Source organism: Bombus pascuorum, chromosome 2 (assembly GCF_905332965.1).
Source record: "Bombus pascuorum chromosome 2, iyBomPasc1.1, whole genome shotgun sequence".
NCBI lineage: Eukaryota > Metazoa > Arthropoda > Insecta > Hymenoptera > Apidae > Bombus > Bombus pascuorum.
The window spans coordinates 2,744,752-2,770,022 of NC_083489.1; the positions used below are offsets into that span (position 1 = coordinate 2,744,752).

The following is a 25,271-nucleotide window of genomic DNA, read 5'->3' on the forward strand; positions in this document are numbered from 1 at the left end:
TTCATAAAGAGAATAATTACAATTCTATTACTATACTATACTATATACGTAGCTACACTAGAGAATGTTTGAATCTGTGAATAAGAATAGAAATAAAAATTCTAAGAGTACGCTAATAACCATATCTTTGCGTTACCGTACGAGTTAATTAAAACCAGGAACGGAACAGAGAATCTTGTTATACGCGATGCCAGCGATTTGTTCCCTGATTTGAAGCTCTTTAGCAATTAATGCATAATGCAAAAGTATTTTATTTTTCCCGATGGCACGCGCGAGCGGCAAGGTCAGTGACCGGCGTTGACCAAACAGCGTGAAAAGCAAGGTGTGCCTTCGTAAATATAAGCGTATGATACATTCCAGTGGGAGTATCGGAGAAAAAAAAAGACAAAGGGAGATATCGACTCGTTGCAAGCGAGCACAGGGCGTAAGAATATCGGGTAGTGACGTCACGAACGCGTGCACTTCTTTACGTCACCGGAAATGTAGGTTCGCAAACGCTGGGAGGACTGTTTCTAATAAAAAAATGAGATTATAGATGTTCCTTATGAATTTCAAAATTTTCCACAGACAAGGATATATTTAGAGCTTAATTTTCATAACATTTCCATGTATGATGTTATTATACGAGCCCTTAAATGAGAAGTTGTATCGACTAGACAACTCCACCTTTTATTAATTTTCTAATCTCATTACGTAAGTGAAACAATTAATATTGAGTTCTCAAGCGACGCATGATTTGTTCTCGCAAGTTCACTCGTCGCAACAAGATAACATAAACGATGGTAAATTCTATGGTATTTAAAAAATAGCATTTTTAACATCACCACTTTTCTGTGGTTGTGAATTTATGGAGGTGATCAGTGTGGCTTTCGAACACCTTGTATATTATAAAATCATTGAAACTGTGAATAATGATAAAGTAGAAATTCTACAAGCACAAGATTTATAATGTATTCTCCTTATAATAACGCGGAGTAATTATCGTCAAAATTATCAAACGTTTCAGTAACTCGAACTTGAAAGGAACAGTATCGATCTATTTGTCAAATTTGATTTCTTTTATCACTAGAATTACTCGTGAATTTAATACAAAATTTGTACCAAAGAAATCAGAACAAAAGGTATACTTTAACAAAATACATAATGCATGGACGAACTAACCTAACCCAAACGTTCGACAGACATCAAACGAAATATTAAGCCTCAGAAAAATCTCTACAAAACCTTTGTCCTCAAATTGTAAAAATATCTTTCAAATCACCCCCAAAAACACTTATAGAAGACGTAAATCCCAAAAGAAACGCGTTGCGTATCTATATTTCAACAAAAATTACAAATTGGTCGTTTTAAACACTCTGACGATTGTACTCTTAACTCCCGCGTTCCCAGGAGGTGTCAGCAACGTCCGGTCATGTTCACCGAGGAGACACGTTATATAACTCGGTAACGATCGAAACAGCCGATTTCGATCAACGTAGCTACGGAGTCAGTCGTTAAACAGCAAAGCTGTGGCTGTTTTCATAGGATTTCGAGGGATTTCGGGCGAAAACAAAGAGACCAGATACAGTGGGACAAAGATAGCTCGAGGAGGAAGCCCGAAGAGGCTGGCGTCGCCACGGTCGTCGGCCACGAAGAGGTCCGGCAGTGCTGCACCGAGCCTCGTGCTATATCGAGCCGAACACGTTCTTCCTCTCTCTCTCTTTCCTTCTTACTCTCTCGCGAGTTCGGTTCAGCCATCGTTCGAAAGACAGTTCGGGGAGACACCTCGAGGGCTTTCCCCACTTTCCTCGACCGATCACCACGGAAACTCTCGGTCGATCGATGAGGATCTTTCGACGCTCGATGGTCCAAGAACCGTCGAAAAACTGGCCAGGAACGGAGTGATCGTCGAGCCGGGCTCGACGTGGAAGAGGAAGAGGAGGAACGATCATGGGCAACACCACCACGAAGAGCCACTACTCCAAAAGTCAGCCAGCCTCCGCCACTAGGAGACCACGTTGGGAGGGATCAGGTAGACACATTGCTTCTGTGCAAACGCGTTTACGTTGCTTGAACCGTGCCGTCTGATGCCTCGCAAACCGATCTCGAGGGATGAGATCGTTAGAACGCGTCATTTGGAACAACGACAACCGATCGCCATCTTGATCGAGACTCGATAGACGAATGAAAGTTTCTAGTTTGCATACGATACATTTCCACAAATTTTCTTTCTCAATTTTTCGTTCATTTAGTTTAGAGCTTCTCTCGTCGTGAATCAGACTTTCCGAATGAAATTATGGAGGGTTCGAGAGGTGTTCGAAGGGACGTGAGATATGGTGACTATGGGCTCTGTGCGGTGACACAGAGCTTCCGGTAACGGTGTGGCGAGTGTGACGATGCTCGGTGTGCTGCCTGTCTCTCGATTGGCTTGCTTCGATAGTGGGATGATAGCTAAAATTAGGCTGCTTCTGCCGACAGATCTGTCATGCCCGCGCAACGTTTGAGTGATCGGTAATGGACGAGGAATTAGGCTAATCGGCAAGTTCATTAGGTCAGTGGGATCGTCAATTTTCTACATCACGTTGTTACAGAGGGTGAAATGTTGATCGATATTGGAAATTGTTGATACAATTGGTAGAGTATCGGTGAAATTTTCCGTGATAGTCTACGAGAGACTGTATCTCTGTCAGTGGCAGCTTCTATGGAGGTTTATTCGAAGATCGTATATTTATTTACTATCAAATCAACCGGTTATCCAAAATTAACTCGTACGCGTTGAGGGCGTTTATTTTAATAGCCGATGGTAGGTCGGTTAGCGATGGGCAGCCAGCGTGGAAGGAACAAATGAAAATACAATCTATCGGATGAAACATATTCTTGCCTACTTTGTATCATGCTTACCAACTATCTGTGAGGAACAGTGGAAATCTACGTAATGTCTCTGTTAATTAATCTCTTAAAGATAATCGCTTTCATTAATACCTTACTTACTCATCTTTTATGACGTATGTGTGTATGTTTCATTTTTGTTCGACTCAAATATTATTTTAGAAGATTTATGGAATATTAATACGAATAAACGTTCCTAAGTGGATAAAATCCTTTGACGAGTAATTAACTTCAACATCTAATAGCTACATATGTATACATCCTTTTTCTCATAAAAATAAAATCTTCTTTTTTATACGCTTGAGGAGTTAATTCTTGGAAAAATATATGTACTCTTCCCAAAAAGTAGAAGATTTTAAAGAAATCAGTTTGATTTTCAGCATTTGTATCATAACGATACGCGTTAATCAAATATTACAAATATTAAAATTTTCTAAACGATTCAATTTTTTCCAAGGATTATAAAATTCGATCTAAGTCGTTAACAACTTAGTATGATGTTCAACACGGCTATAAATGATCGATTAAAACGAAGTATTTACAATTTCTTTCTCTTCTCCTTTAAACACATGCTCGATGGTAATCGATTGTCACAACATTTAGATAGACACAGAATCGATTCAAAAACGACAGGCACGTTGTAAAAGAGCGCCGAAGACACGTCGAGCCGGTGTCCAACACCACAGACTCGCATAGTTTTTCTCGACCTGAGGACAACGAAGCAGCGGCCCTAGGATTGCCAAACATTTTCAAATTTTATTTTGGGAGCGCCACCTGCGGACCTGTATTAGAGAACGTGTGTTCTACGCATATGCGAGCATCGTTCTGGCACGTGCGAGCTTTCTGTGAACTTATTAACCGAGGAATTTTTTCAAATACCATTATTTAGGCTAATGAATCATTTCCCCAAAATATACCGTAACTCTCATTGTTTTTCACTTGTAATGTAACCAAGTATTATCGAAGTAAGAATAAAAAGAAAATAATTCACAACATATAGATGGACAGATAGCAGGTAGCCATGTTATGTTCAAAATAACATATTAAGTAAACAAACGTTTTAAAAAAACGTGTTGCCAAATTCCACATGATCCGTTCCCAAAGTTTAAAGAAAGATGTAAAAACGAATTTAAGGAACTTGATGAAGTTTTGACAAATAATAACATCGTGGTAGATTTCATAGACTCTTTTAAATATACTCAATGTAGAGGTTATGTAAAAATGGGATAACTTAATGCGTTGTCTTTTTAAAGTTACAGGTTACTCTAAAGATTCTGATAGTCTCTAATGATTCTATTAACAATAAATATTAACCAAACTGGTCCACGAAAAGTGACGATATCGAACTAAATTTGCAAATTTAACCCTACCACATTTTCATCCATCAACGATCCGCAAAAATAATTGATTCTTATTAGTAAATATAATTATTTACATTCATTAATCAATTATTAATATTCGCTAAACAAAAATACGTATTTATTCGTATTTTGTTCGAAATAGCAGTACATTATCTTTCACTAATTATTTTTAAACTGTAACTGCGATACCCTTAAGAATACCAAAGAGAACTAACAATAACTCATTAAGAATGTCAAGGAGAACTAATAATAAGTTATTAAGAATATAAAAGGAAACTAATAATAAAACTCTAACAATTCTTTTGTTAAGCATCGAATAAATGACATGAAAAAGATACAGAAAGCATTGCTATCCGTGATTTTAGGGCTTCCGGCGCCACCAGGAAAGCCAATTTTGATACCAGGAGCAGACGAATCACAGCCGGATGTGGTCGCTATTCGTTGGGAGAGGTCACCAAGTAACGGTGGCTCGGCCATTGTCGGCTATTTGGTCGAACATCGAAGGCTCGGCTCGCAGCATTGGGTACGCAGCACACCAGGGCTTTGCACCTTTCCGGAACTGACCTTGAGCGGCCTCGAACCAGGATGGCGCTACCAATTCAGGGTCAGGGCTCAGAACGCGGTTGGTTTGTCTCGACCCAGCGAGATCTCGGATCCGTTGACTGTGACCTTGCAGAGATCCGCTTCATCCGCGCCCCACTTTGACCTTGAAGTCAAGGACACCACCGTGCTCGAAAATGAGCAGGTAATTCTTTCAATTGAAACTAAATCTACCGAAAAGAATCTTTCATTCTTATAATTAAACAACTAAATGTGAACTTAATTGAACAAATTTAATGCTGACTTTTATTCCAATAGAAAGATGATTGAGGTTAGGTTCATATCTCTCTTCACAGCCATATTGGGTTGTTGATAACATACATATAGTGACTACAAAAAGTATTGTCGCACCGTTGTATTTATTGGCATTTCACCTATCAATTAATTAGATCAAAGTATATGAAAATACTCTTACAGACGTGTGAAGTTTTGATATTATAAAAATGAAACGTAGAAACTGATAAAGAAACACTTGCTTGGAAAATAAGAGTATGCACTAATATTGTACTTTGGTCACTGTAAGTGAAACACTGTAAGTTTATCTTTGAATTTATATCCTTCCAATTTTCAATTTTAACGAATAAATTTTGGTCATTTAATTCAGAAAGTGGTTGTATTACATAGCAGAGACATTGATAGGTATTCTATAATTTTGTCAGATTTTTAAAGCTCTAGAACAGTGAGAGATTTAATCTTGAACATAAACGATCTATTATACGCAGAGTATGGGAAGATATGGCAGGGACGAAGCTACTTACGTACGCTGTATCATTTGCACCCTGATAGTTCCAACGATAAACTGTTCTTAATGCGATAATATTCTAATTTTTGAGAATGCGTCCTTTAAGCTCAAGATACGTAATTGATCGATCGACTGATTTATTCGTTTTTGAAAATAGATTATTAATTACAATAATATTAATTCTTCTACGTTGTTTGTTTTTATTTCTAGGCTGAGTTCGTGGTGCGATTTACGGGATCTCCGCTGCCAAAAATCGCATGGTTCAAAGATGGCTTCGAGATTTTCAGTAGCAGGCGAACGAGAATCATCACGGACAGTGGCAGGAGCGTTCTCCTGATTCATCAAACCGCGCTCAACGACGAGGGAGAAATAAAATGCACCGCCACTAACAGAGCTGGTCACGCTAGCACCAAAGCGAGATTAATTCTAGAAGGTTCACAAATCGCTTTCTCTGTTACGATTTAATTAGCAAATCGGTATAAAGTCAAATTTTAAATTATATTTCTTAAAACTAGCACCACCAAAGATACGACTTCCGCGTCAATACGAAGATGGACTTCTTTTCGAGCAAGATGAAACAATTAGATTAAAAGTGTCATTAGCTGGAAGACCTCCAGCATCGGTGATTTGGTACCACGACGGTGAAGTGGTTTCAAGCGATGAAAGACACATTTTCGAAACGATGGACGGTGAATCGATCCTGAAGATCCCTGATGCTAAACGCATTGACAGAGGAGAATATACCGTTAAGGCGATAAATAAGCTTGGAGAGGATACATCGTCGTTTTTAGTAACTGTAACAGGTTGTTGTTATAAATAAATCAATATAGATATATTATTATAAGTTATTAGAAATAAAATTGGCATTACTTTGCATTGTATTTTAATACATAAGACAAGTGTTCTCTTTGTAATCGAAATAAGTAAATTATTTCAATTTGGCAGAAATGTAAAGTTGGAATTACGTTTTCTACGAAACTTTTAATGTGAAATAAATTGCCTTTTCGATTTTAGATCGACCCGAAAGACCTGGAAAAGCGACAGTCACGATGACCTTAGGGAGATCAGTTACACTGTCGTGGACAGAACCAGAAGACGACGGTGGCTGCAAAATTGGCACATACATTGTCGAGTACTATAGGGTTGGTGATAAAGAATAATATTGGAATTGTTTTTATAAAGATACAGTTTAACTCTAATCGGTGATTTGTTCCTTTTAAAAATTATTTCATAGGTCGGTTGGGACGTGTGGTTAAAGGCAATCACGAGTAGACAGACGAAAGCAACGTTGTCCGAGTTAATCGAAGGATCTGAGTATAAATTTCGAGTAAAAGCGGAGAATCCGTATGGTGTGAGCGAGCCGAGCGAGGAGAGCGACGTAATCTTCATTCCAGATATAAAAAGAGGGTGTGTTAGTTTCACAATTAGACGATTAAATAAAGTAAAATTATTTGGAAACATAATATTCACGTTTCTCCCATTTTTATAAAATTTTATTTTATTTTTTGACAAATATTATCCCAATGTTCTAAATAAAGTACCATTTTTTGGAGATGGAATATTCACGTTTCCTTTATAAAAAAAAAAAAAAAAAGAAAAATGCAAAATGGAGCAAAATAAAATTTACATATATATTTCATAATTTCTAGACTTAAATAAGATTTCTGTGTTACTAATTTTAAATAATAAATATTTCTTCGAATGTTCAGCATAATGGCGCCTTCGTTGAGCGGGAAGTCGCAGAGTCATAGAGAAATTAGATCGCGAGAGAAACGAGAAGTCAGTTTCGCAGTGCCTACTCAAAGAACGAGAAGCTTGACAAGAGACGAGGCTCGAAATCGGGACGAAGATGACGACGTACCTTTTGGACCAGCTAGTAGATCGGTATCAGCTCAGAGACTAACAGGTCGACCATCCAGAGCCGATAGTAGGGTGAAATTTGCTTTGGACACGGTAGACAATTCGGAACCACCACCTGTTCCTCCGGCCAGATCGAAGGATCATTCCATTTCAAAGGTTGAAAACCAGGTTGGAAATCACGTGGTTCGTTCGAGTGTTGCTATGGATCTACCAAGCACTGAGGCAAGTGAATTGGTTTTAATTCTGATACAATTCTTGAGATTTTATATTTCAATCTTGTTCTTATTTCAGAAATATTAAAACATTCTTTGAAAACCCGTAGCATAAAACTGGCACGAAAAATTGTAAATAGCAATAACAATTCTTTTATATTTTATTGAAGATGTTTTATTTAAGATATTTTTCTAACGTTGGAAAAATTGAGTCAGAAATCCTCTGGTACATGTGAGGAATGTTAATTGCCATAACTGTAGTCGTATTCTTAGATATCTTTGTATGAAACTTTGTGAATTTATTATCTACATTTAAAAGATATATGTCTGGATCTAACAAATTCATTTTTCCCATTATGTGGAGAAAAATACTTTCAAAAATAAAATGAGAACAGTAAGGAATGAAATTTTTCGTTTCGGAAAAAATCATCGAAATACAGTTCTCATATTTTTCTCTGTGATAGTAGATTTTAATATAAATTAATAAAATGCTATTATAATTCATATTAAAATATTAATGAATATTTAGTTCTAACAAATTTTTCAAACAAATTTTATTTCGTAAGCAAATGAAAATTTTTCTTATGTTTAAAACAGAACTTAATTCAGAATAAGGAACCTTCGTCAGTGCCAATAACTGTGGCCACCGTAACAGTAACACCACCAGAGGTAGAAGAATCTAATAGACGGTTAGCGTACAGAGAATCTCGATCTCGATCAGTTTCGATGTCCAGAGAACGCAGTATGTCACCGTTGTCTATGCCTAAAATTCAAGAACAACACGAAGAAGAATTTTCTTTAAGTTACACGCCTCTTCGTTCATCGTTGAGTTTAAATTTCAAGAATCAAGAGGCGATCGTCGACGAGCCACAAATTGTTAAAAGTCACTCGTTAGATGATAAATCACCTACCACTCCTAGGGAGGATGACGATACTGTTATACATGGAAGTTCAGAGTTTATGCTAGTTTTATACCCTCAAGATCAAGATAAGAAATTGGAGGATATCGCTGGAAGACGAAAGAGTTTAGGTGAGATTATAACTGAAAACAGAAATTTATTTCATTTCTATAAAAATATAGATAAATTAGTGCGAATTTAAATAATGTCTTCAGAAGCGATGAAGTTAGCTTTCAATACATTAAATATCCGATTTTTAAGAATTCATACTTCATTCAATTCTAGAAAGAGATTATATATATGAATGTTAAAGAATGTTAATATGTGAAATAGAATGTTCTCAAATTCAGAATGACGTCAAATGACACATCTTTAAAGGTAAGAATATCTATTAGAAAAGAGGGGTTTAAAAAGATCGATACATTAAAATTGTGATATCACTAACTGAACATTTCCAACAATCAGGATGAAAAATATCAATGAAAATTTCATTCTGAAAAAATCAATGATGGGTTTTGCTATATCGCTACTAGGATTTGAAGCAGTAAAATAATTCAGAGTAATTTTTCGATTCACAGAAACGCCGCAAATCACAGGGGACATCGTAGAGGACATCGAAGACCTGATACCGCCACCCATGTCTCTCTCCCTCCCAGAACTATTCAGCGTGGAACACCAAGTAGTGGAAACCCTCCGCGAAGCAGTGAGCTCCACAGAACTTCTTCACGAACGTGCCATGGAACGTTTCTATCGTGCAGTGGCAGCCGAAGAAGCTTCCGAAGTAGCCAAAAGAAAAGTGCAAGTCGAACGAGCAACCGGAGAGCTGGCCTCAACAATGGAAACTAAACCAGCCACCGAGACAGAAACTGACATCTTCAAACGACGACTATCCAACCCTACTGTCACTTCGCCAATTCTAATGAATTGGCAGTCAAAGAAAAATCGCAGGAGGCTAAGCGAAGGCCTACCAGAAAAGATTAAAAGTCCATTAAAAATACTAATTCCTAATTTATTGCCAGACGTTGAAGCAATGTCTGATCCCAATATACTTAGCGATTCAGAGAATCCAATTGTCACTTCGTGGGGGCTGGACAAGCCAGAAGACACAACCATACCACTGCGCAGGTGGCACGACGCCAACATACCATTGGTCGAAGAGAAACCACCAGAAGAATCGATAACCTGGCAGCCCAGCGCCAATGGAGATACTCCGCGCAATGAGAAGATGTTCCCAGACACCTCGCAAATAGACAATTTGTCTCCGATATCGAAACAATCCTCACAAATAGAAGAGAAGACAAAAGAAGAGGAAATAGAAGACGAGGAAGAAGAGAGTATCGAAACATCTGAAGAATCATCAGAAGAGGTCAGCACTGCTGATAGCGAAGACTTGAAGCTTCTGAAGACCAGAATCCTTGGTAGGTTGGTATTGGAAGAAGAAGACACATATCATCCAAGAGGAAGGCCTGTTCCACACGTGGAACCGGAACCACCACCAATTCCTCCACACAGGATACCTATTTTAGATGTCACACCACCAACGCCTCCTAAAGTAGTTGCTCCTGTATCACCAACTACTGTTGTTCCCAAATCTATACTGAAGAAGCCTAAAGAAGAACCTATTCCACTGAACAGCTTTGGTAGACCGATTCCTCCTGAGAAACCAATTAGAAAATCACTACCTCCGAATGTTCAAGCTGTGAATAGGAACGAAGAAGAACAAGTAAAGGCACCAATCATATCTGAGCCTCTTAAGGTGCCTGTCATGTCCGAATCTGACACTGACAGTGTATTATCAGCTGGCGAAGCTGCGAAAAATCGCAGAATCCAGGCTAAGGCAAGGACCACTACACCGGAAGAAGAGGTCGACGAGGAAGATATCGAGGCACGAATGGCGATGGTTAATCACTATACCGAGATCGTCAGGGAACACTCTAATCGGTTTAATTATAGAAGCTCGGAGGAGAGAAGGCTTGGAGACAGTATAGCTAGTTCTAGAAGATCTTCGTTTTCCGAGGACCAAGATTTAAATCAGGTAAAGGATCGTGCTGTAATAAGCATGTTCTCCGAGAAACTAAATGGAAGACAGGGCGTTAAAGAAATTCAACAGATTCAACAGTCGAAAGAGACGAAGAGAAGTGAAGTTGATAGACAGGAGAAGTCGCAGGTTAAAAGAGCTGCTGGTTCTCGAGGAACGACTCCAGCTAGGGACACGAAGCCTGTGAAAGAGAAACGAACGAGTAGACCAAGTTCAAGGAGCCAGTCACCTGTATCAAGGTCACGAAACGTGTCCGTGGAGAGGAGTGAAAGAGGAGTTTCTTCAAGGTCCTCCTCCAAGACCAGAGTCAGAGCTCCGTCGCAAGATAGAAGACCTCCTTCGAGAACTGGCTCGGAGGAACAACGATTTGTTCGAGAGAGATCTGTCGATGAAGGTCCTCGCCGATCGAGGAAACCTTCTTCGAAGGCATCTTCAAGGTCTAGTTCTAGAGACAGGAATAGAGCTGAAACACCGGTGGAATTGAAGATGGAACGTTTACAGAAAGCTCTTGAGAGTAAAAAGTATAGGTCTTCCAGACGTGGGTCCAGTGCAAAGAGAGAGTATCCTGAGAAAGCTTGGCGCGAGAGTCGACTGAACGAGGAACAATTGGCAATGGAGGCTAAGCACAACGTTAGGTCGATGGTGGGATATATAACTGACCTAACTTTATTATTGGCGGCTGTTTATGTTTATTTGTTTAAGAAGGAGACTATGGCTATTCCTTTCATCGCGTTGTTGCTCTATAGAAGAGTGTCGGAAGAGATTAAGGGAAGAGTGGTGGAAGGATGGTGGTTCAAACGAAAGCAATAATGATTTGTTTGTATATCTGCGCTTCGCGACAGAAAATTTCCAATAAAATTCGAATGGATACGGAACCAAAGGAATGATAAAATATGCGATAGAAATTCACGAAAATTTCTATATCTTTGCAATAGAAATTGGAACGAATTTGAAACCAGAGCAATGATAAAATCTGCTATTGAAATACGTAGAAACGTTTACAGTTCGCGATGGGAAATTTAGAATAAGATTCGATTGGATTCGAACCAAAAACAAGGATGAAATTTGCAATAGAAATTTGCAGGATTGTTTGAAGCAAAAATTCGAATGAATTCCAGTGATGTTCTAGGAAACATTGTTATATACGCGGAAGATCAAAGTATCGAGGAGATTCTCAATTCTCGAAAGCGAAAATTGCTGCAAAAAGGTGATCGTAGTCCGAACGATGATTATTCGAAGATCAAATTCCTGACCTTCGATGCGGCGGTATTGCATCGTGCTGATTTAAGTTTGTAGACTTCGAGATACATCGTGGCAATCTGTCAAGTGTACCCATCGATGGTGCCTTGCTTTTAAGAAGCCAATCGTTGTATTTCATTGAGGAATTATACCAAACGAGTACCAAAGATAATAGTATATTTTAAGAGATTATATTTAACGACAATGGTATATTATTATTGTTATTATTATTTATTCCTATTTATTATGAATATTCTTACTCGCAATAAACGTGTACATAACTGTTGAATTTCAAACCGAATCTTTTCTTTCTTCAATTATCCTATTCCATGTGTTTGTTATTTCACTTAACCGATATAATCATCGTTTAAAATTCAATTATTTGCGAATGTTGTACATGTATGTATTTTTGTGTCATTTTTTTAATTTTTCACATGAGAAATACGAAGAATGATTGGAAACTTATCACATCGAAATATTTATGTACACCCTGTGCTTACCATTCTAATCTAGCGAAATGCTACTTCACATCGAATCATGACCACGACGGTTCGCTGCTGGCCAAGAATCTGTCGTTCCTTATCTAATTCTGCCACTCTACGTTAAGACAAAATCGAGCCTTAAAATCAAAATCGTGATAGCGGAAATACCATTGTTTCTATTTAAATCTCAACCTTTAAAATTTGTTATCGAGTAGATCAAACAATTACTGACGAAATTGTAAAACTTGTAGGAAAATAAATAATAAATTTATGCATATTTCTTTCGTAAAGGAAGAAATTATAAAAATAACATCCTATGTCGTTAGACAATTGATATTCCATGTCCTAAGCCAAACATTTTATGTTCCTCGAAAATAACATTGTACTTCATCGCTAACAACACGCTACTATTTAACAAGCAGATCATTTTATCTTAGTAATCGTCAATAACTCTCTTTGCGATTCATAAATCACTCTTCTTACTGTTATTGCTGATTTACGTTAGCAACAGACACTGTTGTAGCGTCTTATTGACGAATTTGTAAAACTTGTAGGAAAATAAACAATAAATTTATGGATATTTCTTTCGTAAAGGAAGAAATTATAAAAATAACATCCTATGTCGTTAGACAATTGATATTCCATGTCCTGAGCCAAACATTTTATGTTCCTCGAAGATAACATTGTACTTCATCGCTAACAACACGCTGCTATTTAACAAGCAGATCATTTTATCTTAGTAATCGTCAATCACTCTCTTTGCGATTCATAAATCACTCTTCTTACTGTTATTGCTGATTTACGTTAGCAACAGACACTGTTGTAGCGTCCTACTAATTTGCTTATACGCTACAAACCAACAGTTCAAAGTCACTGCGTGTTGCAGAAAATCCAAGAATTTCGAAAAAATTCCTTGAAAGATTCATTTGAAAATCGATTCAAATAAAGGAAATTATTATTTCCTATAATAGTATCGCTCGCGAGCTATGCACCATTATAAATACGCAACCGTAGAGTTGTACCGCCTCACTGTTGCAATATTACAACTATGTTGCATCGTTTGTTTGCATCAGGCCTAAATCTACCGAAACGCATATGCAATATATTTATTAGCACGTAGTAGCATCGCCACTGTGAAATCACAACAACACCGAGTCTAAGGTCTAACGCAGACGAGCGACGACTGCATCTTCCGATATTCATTTCAATTTTCGATATTTTAATTTTCAATATCTAAATCTTCGACATTTCGGTCTGTAATTTTTGAATCTCCGTAATTTTTAAACCGACAATATTTTAATCTTGGATATTTCAGACGCAACGATAGCCTGTCGTCTACACCAGAGGCGATCTTCAACACCTGAATCTTCGATTTTCCATCTAATCTCATTCTACGCAAACACACGCACACTCACACACCGCCAGAAAACGTCACTAAAGAACAAATTTTCCTCAATAAATCGCCCGAAATGAAACTGAAACAGAAAGGAGAACGACGTTAAAGAAAGCCAAAGGAATAATAAAGAAAAAGAAAGGCGAAGACGCAGCAAGATACGGGACAAGTTATTCAAAGATAAAAAAACAGCGATGCGCCGGGTTACATCAGGGATAGATAGGAGGCCAAAGAAAGAGGGGTAAAGAGGGGCGTGCCGATGGAAAGGGGAGAAAGGGAGAAAAGAGGCGTTGGGGCCGAACGCGTGTTAAACGGCGCATGTGCGCGTTTCGTTAAAACGACGAAGCCGAGAGTGGCGTGTCGAGACGATTTTAGACCGCAGCAGGGCCTCCTGCCGTCAGATTTCGTGGCGCAGGGTGTGCTGTGCCACAGGTCATCAGAGTGAAGAAGAGGTCGCCGGAGGGAGGAACGGAAGCTTTGGCGGTCGAGGCGCCGGAGCCCGCGACCGGAACAACGTGCAGGTTGCCTCTTTCCTCGAATCGAACGCGACGTGCTGCGTGCTCTCTTCCGCGAGTGATGTCAATGCGAGGAAGAATCGGTTTTCGTATCATCTGACGAGATGACCTTAACAGGTAAGGTGTCTGTGGCTTCTATCCTCGAAACGTGAATCGGTCAGAATCGAAACCGCGAAGGAAACGTTCGACGAGTCGCGCGTGAGAAACGCGCGAGAATCTTTCGAAGTTGTCGAACGTTACGAGAATCGATGTAGAGTATTTAGAGGAAAAGAAATAGAAGAAGTTGCGTCTCGTTTTGTCGTTCGAAAGGTGAATCGGTAAAGATCGGAATCGCGGACGAAACATTGGATGAATCGCGCATTGAAGAAGTGTGTGAGAAGATTCAGGATTGTCCGAGATCGCGAGAATCGATGCAGAGTATTGAGAAAGTAGTTTACGATTAAAATCATCTCGGCCGAGTCGTATTTTATTTTTTGAGACGCAAATTTGCACAAGTTGAAACTCGTAAAAATTGGTGAACGGAAAATTCGATGAACCTCGTGTGGCGAACGCGTGAAAAAGTTTGAAGTTGCTGAAGATCTCGAGAGAACCGATATAGAATAGTATTAAAAAGGGAGAAAAGTTACGTCTCGTTACTATTTCTCGAAATGTGAATGGACAAACATGGAGATTGTGATGGTAAGATTCGGTGAAACTTACGCGAAGAACTTGTGAAAAGGTTTAAAGTTGTGGACGATCTTGAGGGTGGAGAAATGCGTCCGGATGGGAAGAATCAACAAAGCTTCGATAAACTTCTCGGTTCGTTAAGTTTCGGTAAAAACGTGGATCCTCTTCGATCGATGACGTTCGGTGACGAAATTTGTTTAGATCGCTGGTCGTTGAATCTTTCTGCTGGGTGCCAGGTGGAGGCTCGTTCTCGCGTGAGCAACGTAGACGCGTTTAACATCGTTTGTAGGTTGTTTCGCGATCGCTGTTACATAAAAATCTCGAGACTGGTGGTCCCGACAGAGGCTGGCGGCAGAGTCAGGATTTATGCGTGCCGCGTACTCCAGGGACCGGTAATAACACGCGTTTACGAGAACGAAATCCACGTTAAAAATAAGAGTAAAAATCAACTTTAATCGTAGCGTGGAAGAGATTGGACCATGAAATAGTTTGAGAAAATTTTTGTCGATGTCGTGTTGGGAACGAAACCAAGTGTCCGAAACAATCGCGGCCATGTTTATTTTTTAATGTATTTATTTACCTGTTACGTCGAGTACGATGGAGACACACGCGAGCGAAATTGCCACTCGCGGTAGAAATTACCAAATAGACTTGCGAAGATAGATATGGAGAAATAAATTTATTATAGCAGAAATTCGATGTTGAGCCTCGTTTTATTTTCTTAGGCGGTTTCCATCTTGGTTGCTTTCTCCACTCAGGTATCTATATTTACACCACCGGTCAAAAATATTAGGACACTTATTGATATTTGTACAAATTCAATGCTTTTCACTGTTTTTATGTCATCTACTTATTTTATTATATAAATTTATTATTTTTCCTTTCCTTGGCATCATATTCGGCGTAATCAGTGCAGTAAATTCCTTACAGCGATGTACGTCAATGTTCTGACAACGTAGATTTTCTCGTGTATTTCAACTTTCGAGACTATCGTGCCTTTAGTTTCGCAATCAATTAAATTACAATATTACAACTTTATTCTATGCCGCGATATATTTTCACGATTCGAAGGAATATAATAAATTTTGTATAACGATAAATGCAAAGTGTTATTTTATGGAAAATTACAGTGAATTAATTTACGCTTTTGGTACTTTCTACGTGCATTATAATCTAAACTACTAAATAAAGTATAACTCATTAGAGTTTTCCAGTAAATGTAAATGATCAACTGTTTCTATACGTATGTCCGGCAATGTAACTGCTGTACTTAAACACATAATTAGTCTCTAGGTATAGTGACTTTTTAATATACCGAACAATAAACCGTTTAAAGTTTTTATCTCTTTGAAACATACATTTGTAACAAATACGTGTTCGTATTCGCTTCAAATGTAGCCAATATGATCATGATAGTTACGTCTAATTACACTGCTCATGATATTTTTCAAGATATTTTATACCATAATATATTATTATATCAAAATAATATATTAGTAAAAAATTTCTGTCCTGACCTACTGTATAACGTACACTACCGATTTAGTAGCCATTTTTGATACCACGTGAAAGGAAAAATACCAAGTACCGTTCGCGAGTAATAGATTTTCGCCTGCGGTTTAACGGAATAACGTTATGACGATATCGTGTCACGTGCTTTTCGCTTGGAACGCGTCTCGTTCTACAAGTAAACGTTGTCATCCGTTCAAGCTGTATTTTCATAGTCGCGTTAGTAATGGCTCATTATACAATTTCATTATACAATTCGTTGCAGATCAAACGACGAAAGCCAAAGGACCGCCGCGATGGCTGGAGCCGGACCAAGTCCTTCCGGTTCAAGGACGCGTCGGCGAAGACACCGTCGTGGAACCGAAATTACGGTGGTCCGACGTTTTCGACGAACTACGATTCGAACTGTAAGTTTAATTTCGTGCTCCATAACGTTTGGTATATTTTCTTTCGATGTCTTCGAACTTTGTAACATAGATATTCTAATTATAAGATTTCGCTAACCTTGTGACGAATTTCGATAGTTCGGTAATAACCAAACATCTTTGGTTCGTTAAGATCAGACTGCAAACGTTTATGCAATATTGTATTTCGATGAATATAAGTAAAAAAGTGGAACTTAAGGTAGAAATTTGTTTCTATTAAATTTTGTCTATTAAACTTCGTAACGAGTATTTTACTTTGGATACTTGAATTCTTTACGACACCATCTCATTTTTGAGATGTTTCCTTTCTCGATGTTCCAAATTTTTAGTATAACACCAGAAAGAAAAATCACGATACAGATCAATAACAATTCCTCTTGTGGTTGAAGAAATATTCTAACAATAGAGAAACATAGTTCGGTGGAAAATAATTCAAAGAACGCAAAAGGGTTGTATTTCTTAAAAATTCATAAAAATCTTTAGCCTAAATATGATCCTTAATTTTACTATACAAAATATGTCTATTTATATAATGTTATTTACTATCCTCAAAAATTTGTTAGTTATATTTTTGGTGTAATTCCATGGGTATTATTACATCGTTTCAATACATTTATAATAGTAAAATTATGTAACAAGGATAATTATATCGTGAAAATGAAATCGACGGAATAGCTGTTGCGATCGGAAGTTAGAAACGCGGGTTGAAGCAACCGATAACAACTCGAAAGTTCACGACCCCTGAGCGTTGTTTCGTCCCGTGCTATAATGATCGAGCATCGTCGTTTACCCGTTATCGTTCATTCTCGACTATTGGCCCTAATTTCGGGTGGAAACCTTGAAACGTGCCAAGGATCAAACGCAGTTTATTTCGAGCTGTCGCGCACTTAATTTTCGCGGAGGACCAAATTACACCGTCGTCTCGTGTAATTTCGTTGCGCGAGTTTTCGCATATAATTCTCGCGTAAATTTTTCAATGCCAGGGACGTAATTGATCAGACGTAATTTTTCCCAATTTTTCCAAGCGATATCAAACGAAGAAGGAAAAATATTATTTTTCTCCGATATCTTCAACTAAGAAAGAAAAAACGAGAACCAAAAAATACAAATTAATTACAGACAATTTTTCCTCCAATCCTTTCGGTTGAAACTAAAAAGAAGAGAATAAAATATGTAGCCAATCGCGGACAATTTTTCTCCAATTTCTCTAAGCGAAGCTTCAGTTAAAAAAAGGGAAAAATATATACTCGATCATAGTTAACTACTTCCAATCTTTCTATGTGTAACTGAAAGACAGGCAAAGGAAACGACACGAGAGTAATACGTAATTTAACGATTAACACTTACAAAAGTATATTCGATAATCTTGAACCAATCTCCGAGTACCAAAATGAAAAATGTTCAAAATTAAGAATATAGAAACGTGTTATTTAAATGAGTGACTAGGTATAAAAATAAATTGTAACTGCAAATAAACACGAACCAAAACCTTCAAATACTCAACATCAATAATTTTCATAATGTATAACAGGACGTAAAAATTTCGTGTAGTAGCATAATCGATGTTCTTTATCAGTGGTAGTTAGCTTTAGTGAGAATGTTTTTAGTTTCGCTAAATTTCAGGTAGTCTTTTTAGTAATGAGTAATATATCAAGCTGCCTAGGAAGGTGAAAGATTCGGTGCATAACCATCGAACGCTTATTTCGGGAACGCGAGACGTGACCTCATCTAGCCTCGCCGCTTAAATAAGACAAGGGTGACGGATCGATGGTAGTAATTGTTGTCTTTTTCAGGACGATTCGTCATCTGACTCACTTTACCTGTACTTGCCGAATCCTTCTCCTCCAATACATGCATCGAGACGTTTTGTCGAAGAAAAGTTACCATATAACGTACTATTATCAGGCAGTGTATCGCTATAGGCGTATTAGTATGGCAACAATGTACAGTAGTCTATTTTGTCTATTGTACGAAAGCTCCTTTTTTTATCGAAATTATTTTCCTCCAAGTGATCGCTACGGTTTCAGAAATAGATTTTCAGCCGAAACCTTGACCTCGATACAGGCTAATTTCTTAACACTATGTAAAGAATAGAAGGGACAAGAACGATACGTGGTACAGGAGAAAATCGTTTCGATATTACGAATTGGAAATCAGACGTTTAAAATTACTATTTATACTTCTGTAAGACGATCAGAGAACCAGTTAACAAATAAGTCCAAACGATTCTTAACGCGAGCACTCACTTAACACGTTCAGAAAACAGTGCTTTTAACTTCTCGCTTTATAATTTATTTGTTAACGACCCAAGTGAACCATTTAAGCTTTCCGCTCCTGCAACATCGTGTAGGATTACGCAATATTGAAATACTGCACATAACGAGTATCTTTAATTATCTTTAATCCAAAGAATCGAAATCAAACTAACCCAATTGCGAATACGAATCTCAACTTCTATCGACTCAAAACTGTAACTCACGTCGCAAGTATGAATGAATATCGTAAGTGAAACAGCTAAAAACAAGAGGATAGAATGTCTCTTGTAAAACAATTCCAAACAATTTGATTCCGAAAATCATTTCGAGGAAAAATATCAGAAGGAAATTGCGCTCCTTTTACCAAGCAACCACCGAAATTTGAAATTCCTTTCGATAGCAAAGAAACGTAGCAGCAACGTTCAACGATCGTTTCTTCTTTCATCGATGAGTTGGCCAGTGACGGTCCCCTGACCATTCAGACGCTACGTCACCACGACGACGGAAGCGTTCCTCTCGCGAGTTACGAAAATTCCGACACGGCTTTGACGTTCTTCTCTTCGACCATCCCCCTTCTTCCCCTCGATGCAGGCTAAATTCGACCGAGCTCGAAAATTTTCGCGAAAAGACGAAAGTGGCGCTGCTCCTTGGTTCCGACTCTAGGATGCTGCACGCATCTCGTTGCTTATAGCTTCCTTCGAACTATAGCGGAAGGTGGCGGATGTGGAGGTGGAAAATCGGGCGCGGACGATCTGGCGCTGGCATCTCGCTATCAGTCTTCCGAGGGAGCGTCGCGACGATCGACGAGCGGCTAAAAATCAGCTCGGACCTCTCTTTCCAACTCCCCCTCTTTTTCTCTCTCTCTCTTCCAATTCGTTTTAGCTTTACACGCATCGACCGCTAATTAGAACAGAGAGGTCTAGAGAAACAATCAGGATCTATAGCTGACAGATCGCTCGACGATCGCACGCTACCCCCCTCCACAGAGTTCGACCAACCCTCCTCGAGTACCTTTTTTTTTTTAACATAATAATTCCCAAATTTCGACACAACGATCGTGTTATAACAACGGTAGTAACGTTGCATGGTGGTTCACGCGAGCTAGTTTCAACGTCGAACGAAGATATATAATCGAAAGAAGAATAGAGTGAATTATAATATACCAGTGATAAGGAGCAAGTTTCGCGATCCAGCTGGAGCGTATTGTCGGAAGCCGTGGATAGAATGACGATCGGTGTCATCGAGATAGACGAAGTGAAGTCATCGAACAGACGTGTCAGGGTCGTGAGACACGAAGAAACGCTTGTCGGTTTATTTTTGCGCCCCTGTCACCGTGCACACCAGCAATATCACGACAACGATAAATAACGCAACGGCGATGCCAACGTGTGACAGGACGACGCGATCGGCAATGAAATAAAAATCGATCGGTGACTAAGTATCAATGCGAGTACAGAACCGCAGGACACGGAAGAATCGATGCATCGATTCGGATTTCATCCACCTTTTCGTCCCTTATTTAGCTCTCGTATACGAAGCATGCAACTGTCGCGTTTCGTCTGGGATGGTTGGTTTGACAAATTCGCGAGTGATTATTGGTGGTGACTGTTGTTGTTTCGCGAGTGGTGAATCTTGATTCTAGGAGGAAGAGCGTCAAACGAACGTGTGACATGGGGAGCGACTGCTGCAAGTGCGCCAATGGCAACAAACCTGCCATTGCGGGATCGTTTAGAAACCGTTCTGGATACCGGTAGGATTTTATAATTATTGGTAGCATACTAGAGGTACTATGTAGGATTTAGAGTTATTAGCAAACTGTAGTTGTCTATGCAAATTCATATCTTTATGAAGATAAAAATGATATCTAAATTGAGATTTGTAACATCTAGCAAATATGCCAACGAGTGCTGTGTCTTTGATAGTTTATATATTTTGTGTATCGTGTATTTTGTATATTCTTACTGGTTAAAATTTACAATGAGTATGCGATGATTCGTAGTTTAGTTACTGAAAGCGAAATTCTTTACGTCCATTTGGTTTCTCGTTTGTTTCGTTTGTTTGTATTAGCAGAATCTAGGATAATGTGATTGAAAAATGTGGAATTCTACTGGTTAGACAGTTAGATTCTATTCTGTAAGTGGACTCGTATTGACATTATTAGCTCTAATTTTTTTTAGCGAAGTTAATAACGGATGCCTCTAAAAATCGTCACACTATTCTCGAAAATTTCCTTGCCATAGCTGCATGTCACAGATTTGGTTCCAATTTCTTGGCAATAAAAATCATTAGCAATCTTTGCTATATAAAATCGAAAATTCAAAGCGAAATTAAATTATAATTATCGTAAAATTAAAGATCCTAACCTGTTGCGATTATCTGCGACTCGAGATACTGATCGAGATATTTTACGCCTTAAATTCTTCCATCGAGTTTCAGTCGTCCATCGTAGGACAATTATTCTCATCATTCAATTCGTTCAATTACAAGCTGAATACTATAGAAATATCAAGATGGCTATCGTCGAGTACGCAACGAAAATTAACTGCAAATAGAGTTTCTATTCTATAAAATCCTATTCTTATAAACATCAACGTGAAACGGATAGAAAATTCGATGTTAAATCATTTTAGAGAAACCTTGAGTTTCGGTTCGGTTATGCGAATAACGCAGGTCTTAGACGCTACAAACGAAGCTTATTTACACGATACTTCTTTCACTCATAAACACCCTAAGTATATACCTCGTACGTTTAACGAAATTTTATACCGTTTTTACAAAGTATCTCGCAGTAGCTTGAATTTCGAGCGCTCTAATAGGAAAATTCTGCGTTCCTATCGTCTGAAGGTATCTAAATAAAAATCGGTTGCACGCTTCCAACGTATTTTCGGCAAACAAATGATCTAGAGCGCCTCAAACTCTTGGCATTGCTCTACTGCCCTATTTTCGTCGTGTTTTTAATCAAGCGTGTATGCACGACAGCGAAAACTTTGTCGTTCGATCGTCGCGAGATCGCGGCAACTGCGAGTATCGATCGAATTTTTCGGAGGCCGTGTTACAGCGTTCGAATCACTGAAATATCTCGTAACGATCTAGAAATACCGTAACGCGAGAGATCAGTGGTGCAACCACGGCGTGTGACTGACGTAAGGGAATTAGGTACGCTTTGACCACGACGCGATGCTTCGTCTTTTCCATTTTCTTTCCACTTGCGTTTTCTTCTTATCGCTGAGTTGTTTCCACTAATGTCAAATCTCTTGACAGCATTCGAATAGATTTATTTATTGCGATGTGCACGCAACGATGGGGTTTTTATGGAATTATTAAAAAATTATTTTTACGTGTGAAATTATTAGGAGATTACTTTTCTTCGTGAATGAAGTAAAGTATAACGGTGATTGTTTTTATTAAATAGACTTATTTTGATGGAAGATTGACTGGATATGGACTGGAAATTGTTTCCGTAATTAAAAGTACATATGAACTTTAGACGTTATTATATTTGTTTTGAACGTCTATGTTTGTTATCTTGCTTAAGTTTAATGTGAATCTTTATGTTACCTTAGAATTTACATTATAGTTACTTGACACAATTGCAAACAATTTATTAGAATTCGGTGTTTCTTTTCTTCCCTTTGGCACCAATGTGTTACATATTAAATACTTGTCATTCCTAGATAAATAGATAACCTTTCTTCTCGAGAATCCATAGCTGTTTCTGTAAAAGCTCTGAAACAGAATTAGAAAATTTCTAATGTATCATAGTATATAGTTACGCTATTTAATGTATCAATGGAATAAGAAACTCTTCGTTACAGGATTAAAATAAAACAAATGTAACAATTGGAACACACATACTTGGCGTCTATGAGAGAAATTTCAACAAGTAGAAACCTACAGAGTGTACATAGTATGCAAATATCGTAGTCGCAAGAATATAAAGTTACATAAACAACGTTCTAACTTCTAGTTAAAATAAATCGCTTAACTAAAATTCCCGGTTGACAAACCGATTAAACTACAGGTCTAAACCTACACGCAAACACCAAACAACCACGTTAAATTCTTCCCAATTTCACGAATTGTCCTTCGATCGCATAATATTCCAAAAAGTTGGTGCTATTTTCTGTGAAAATTCCATCGGTTTTCCATTCTATTTGTTTTCGCGCGAAGTTCCTGCAGCTTTTGAAACGTAAACGACGATAAGATCGATCGATATTGCGGAACGCGTAATCTGTTTCACGGTTAGGCAAAATAGATATTGCGTCATCGAGCTTGAGCGCGCGCGTTGGACCGCGTCGTCGTCGAGGAGGCGCCTATGCACGCGCCCCGAGCTTGCAAAGGGTTGCGCTTTTCAATGTGCGTACACATTGCGCAAACAAAGATTTTTTCAGTATGACTAGTGACCACGAATCGAGCGAGCTTGCAAATGATAGCCGATCGTTTCGTTCAGACGGTGAAGAAATAAAAGATAGACGAATACGAGGGTCCGATTGGACTTCGGCCATCGCCCTGACAAGACACACAAATTGGCATTTGGATATTGCAAAACCGACCTCGTTTCGTTAGAAAGTGTTCCTCTTCGCTTTCTCGCTGGCAGTCGGTTCGTCTGTGTTTTCTTTTAAATCAGAAGTTCAGGGGACAAATGGCACGAGTGACGAAACTTTTAATTTAAGAAAACTCCGAGCAAAGTTCACTTTAGCAAAGAAATCTGTAAATCTCGAAGCTTCTAATTGTTGATGATGACACGATACTATACGTAACCATCGTTGAGAATTATGAAATGTCGATCCTTAAATATTAATTTGTTACATTCCAAACTTTTCATTTGCAAACCAAAGTTTTGACGAAAACAGTCGACAAATCTGGGGGTTGGAAACATATCTGACGGAATATCCGAGAAATTATCAGATTTGGAGAAATGATTCAAATGTAAAAATTTGGGCTGCGTAAATAATATTTTAAAGAATTCATTCGTTCAAAAAATGTAACGCCAATTTTTACTATAAAATGTTTATCCATTTTTATAAAAATTTACACGTACAAACTTCGAACAATTATAGGAAATACGAATGAACTGGAATTTACTCTTTCGGCGTTACAACAAACGTTATTTATTATCATATCAAATTACTTTTGTTCGTGCTATATAAATGAAGTGACTAGTCACGCATGATCGTAAAAATTGTAAAAATTCAAACAGTTTGTGACCTTCTACATGATTATAACATAGCGTCTAATGTCTCGTTAGTTTTTCTTCGAGCAACCAAAATTAGTATCCCACGTAATGGTCAAATAGAGAGATTGATGCAAGTCGTAAATGCCGAAATTGTGCAAGACGAGGAAGCTGGGAATGTTGGAATGTTCGCATAGGGTGTGAATTCGTTTCCGCCAGTCTGTTGTTTCAATGTACGCGATTCGTTCCAAAGATATTTATAGAACGCCCACGTATACCGAGAAGCCGTAACTCACTCGCGTTATCTGCGTACCTGTCTGTGATGATTCTGTGAATGATTGGATAATTGTAGAAAAGAAGAGACAAGGGTTATCAGATGATCGAGTTTAATCACAAGACATCTAAAGATTTACGATTGGTAGAAAATAAAGACGAAGAACGATGACAATGACTGAATAGTATCGTAACGAAGAAAGACTAACTGAATTAAAATACGAACTTTTCCTACTTTTTTTTATCTGAGTTTGTCCCTGTGTATTACTACGTTTTCAAACGTTCGAACAATTTTTTTAAGTAACAAAACTCTGTTAGAAGAATTGTGATAATTATAGATTTTTGTAAAATTTCTGATTAAAGCGCATTGGAATAAAAATCGAATAAACGTGCTTATAACGTTGCACATGAAATAGAAATTGAACAAGTGAACATATACAGGGTGGACCACACAGTTGGGTCCAGCCATAGTTTCGATTTCGTTGAAGATAGCGATAAATCGTAGAGAGTACAATGGAATGACATGATAAGACCTATGTTCCTAGATATTCGCTGTTTAGCAACAAAATGGAAACTACAGCTCAACCTAATTACATGGTTCACCCTGTATATCTATGGATAAAATGCGTGAATCGCGATAAATTTATTTTCTGATAGTTTATAAATATTTATCTTTAACCAAATATCAAAACTGCCGATAAAATTATTGAATGGTTGCATTAAAAATGAAATCAATATACGTTACTATTATAAAATACTAT

The 25,271-nt window shown here is 38.1% G+C and overlaps 2 protein-coding genes across 6 annotated transcripts in view; both read left to right on the plus strand.

Annotated features, from left to right (window-relative positions):
- The first annotated feature begins 1,287 nt into the window (after positions 1-1,287).
- Positions 1,288-12,115, plus strand: LOC132904519 (titin). The gene is made up of 9 exons (XM_060955086.1): positions 1,288-2,011; positions 4,595-4,974; positions 5,782-6,004; positions 6,087-6,374; positions 6,586-6,713; positions 6,806-6,978; positions 7,281-7,653; positions 8,241-8,673; positions 9,121-12,115. The coding sequence occupies exons 1-9, from the start codon at positions 1,930-1,932 to the stop codon at positions 11,388-11,390; spliced, it is 4,350 nt and encodes a 1,449-aa protein (XP_060811069.1). The 5' UTR covers positions 1,288-1,929; the 3' UTR covers positions 11,391-12,115.
- A 1,962-nt stretch (positions 12,116-14,077) lies between these two features.
- The window catches only part of LOC132916360 (titin homolog), a 78,842-nt gene continuing 67,648 nt past the window's right edge, over positions 14,078-25,271 (plus strand). For 3 of the 5 annotated variants that reach the window (XR_009660083.1, XM_060976274.1, XM_060976276.1), the window contains exons 1-2: positions 14,079-14,326; positions 16,650-16,791. Coding sequence is in view for 4 of the 5 variants with exons in the window: in XM_060976274.1 (XP_060832257.1) it covers positions 14,314-14,326; positions 16,650-16,791 (155 nt within the window). In the remaining variant the exon portion in view is untranslated. Of the gene's footprint in view, positions 14,327-16,649; positions 16,792-19,822; positions 20,815-25,271 lie in introns of those variants that run through there. The other 2 variants (XM_060976277.1, XM_060976275.1) reach the window with 2 other exon arrangements.

Bases quoted from the DNA above. Each gene is read 5' to 3' on its own strand.
- LOC132904519 (XM_060955086.1), top strand. From the start codon at position 1,930: ATGGGCAACACCACCACGAAGAGCCACTACTCCAAAAGTCAGCCAGCC. The intron at 6,375-6,585 runs GTTGTTGTTATA...TTTCGATTTTAG, and splicing joins GTTTTTAGTAACTGTAACAG to ATCGACCCGAAAGACCTGGA. The intron at 8,674-9,120 runs GTGAGATTATAA...TTCGATTCACAG, and splicing joins TGGAAGACGAAAGAGTTTAG to AAACGCCGCAAATCACAGGG.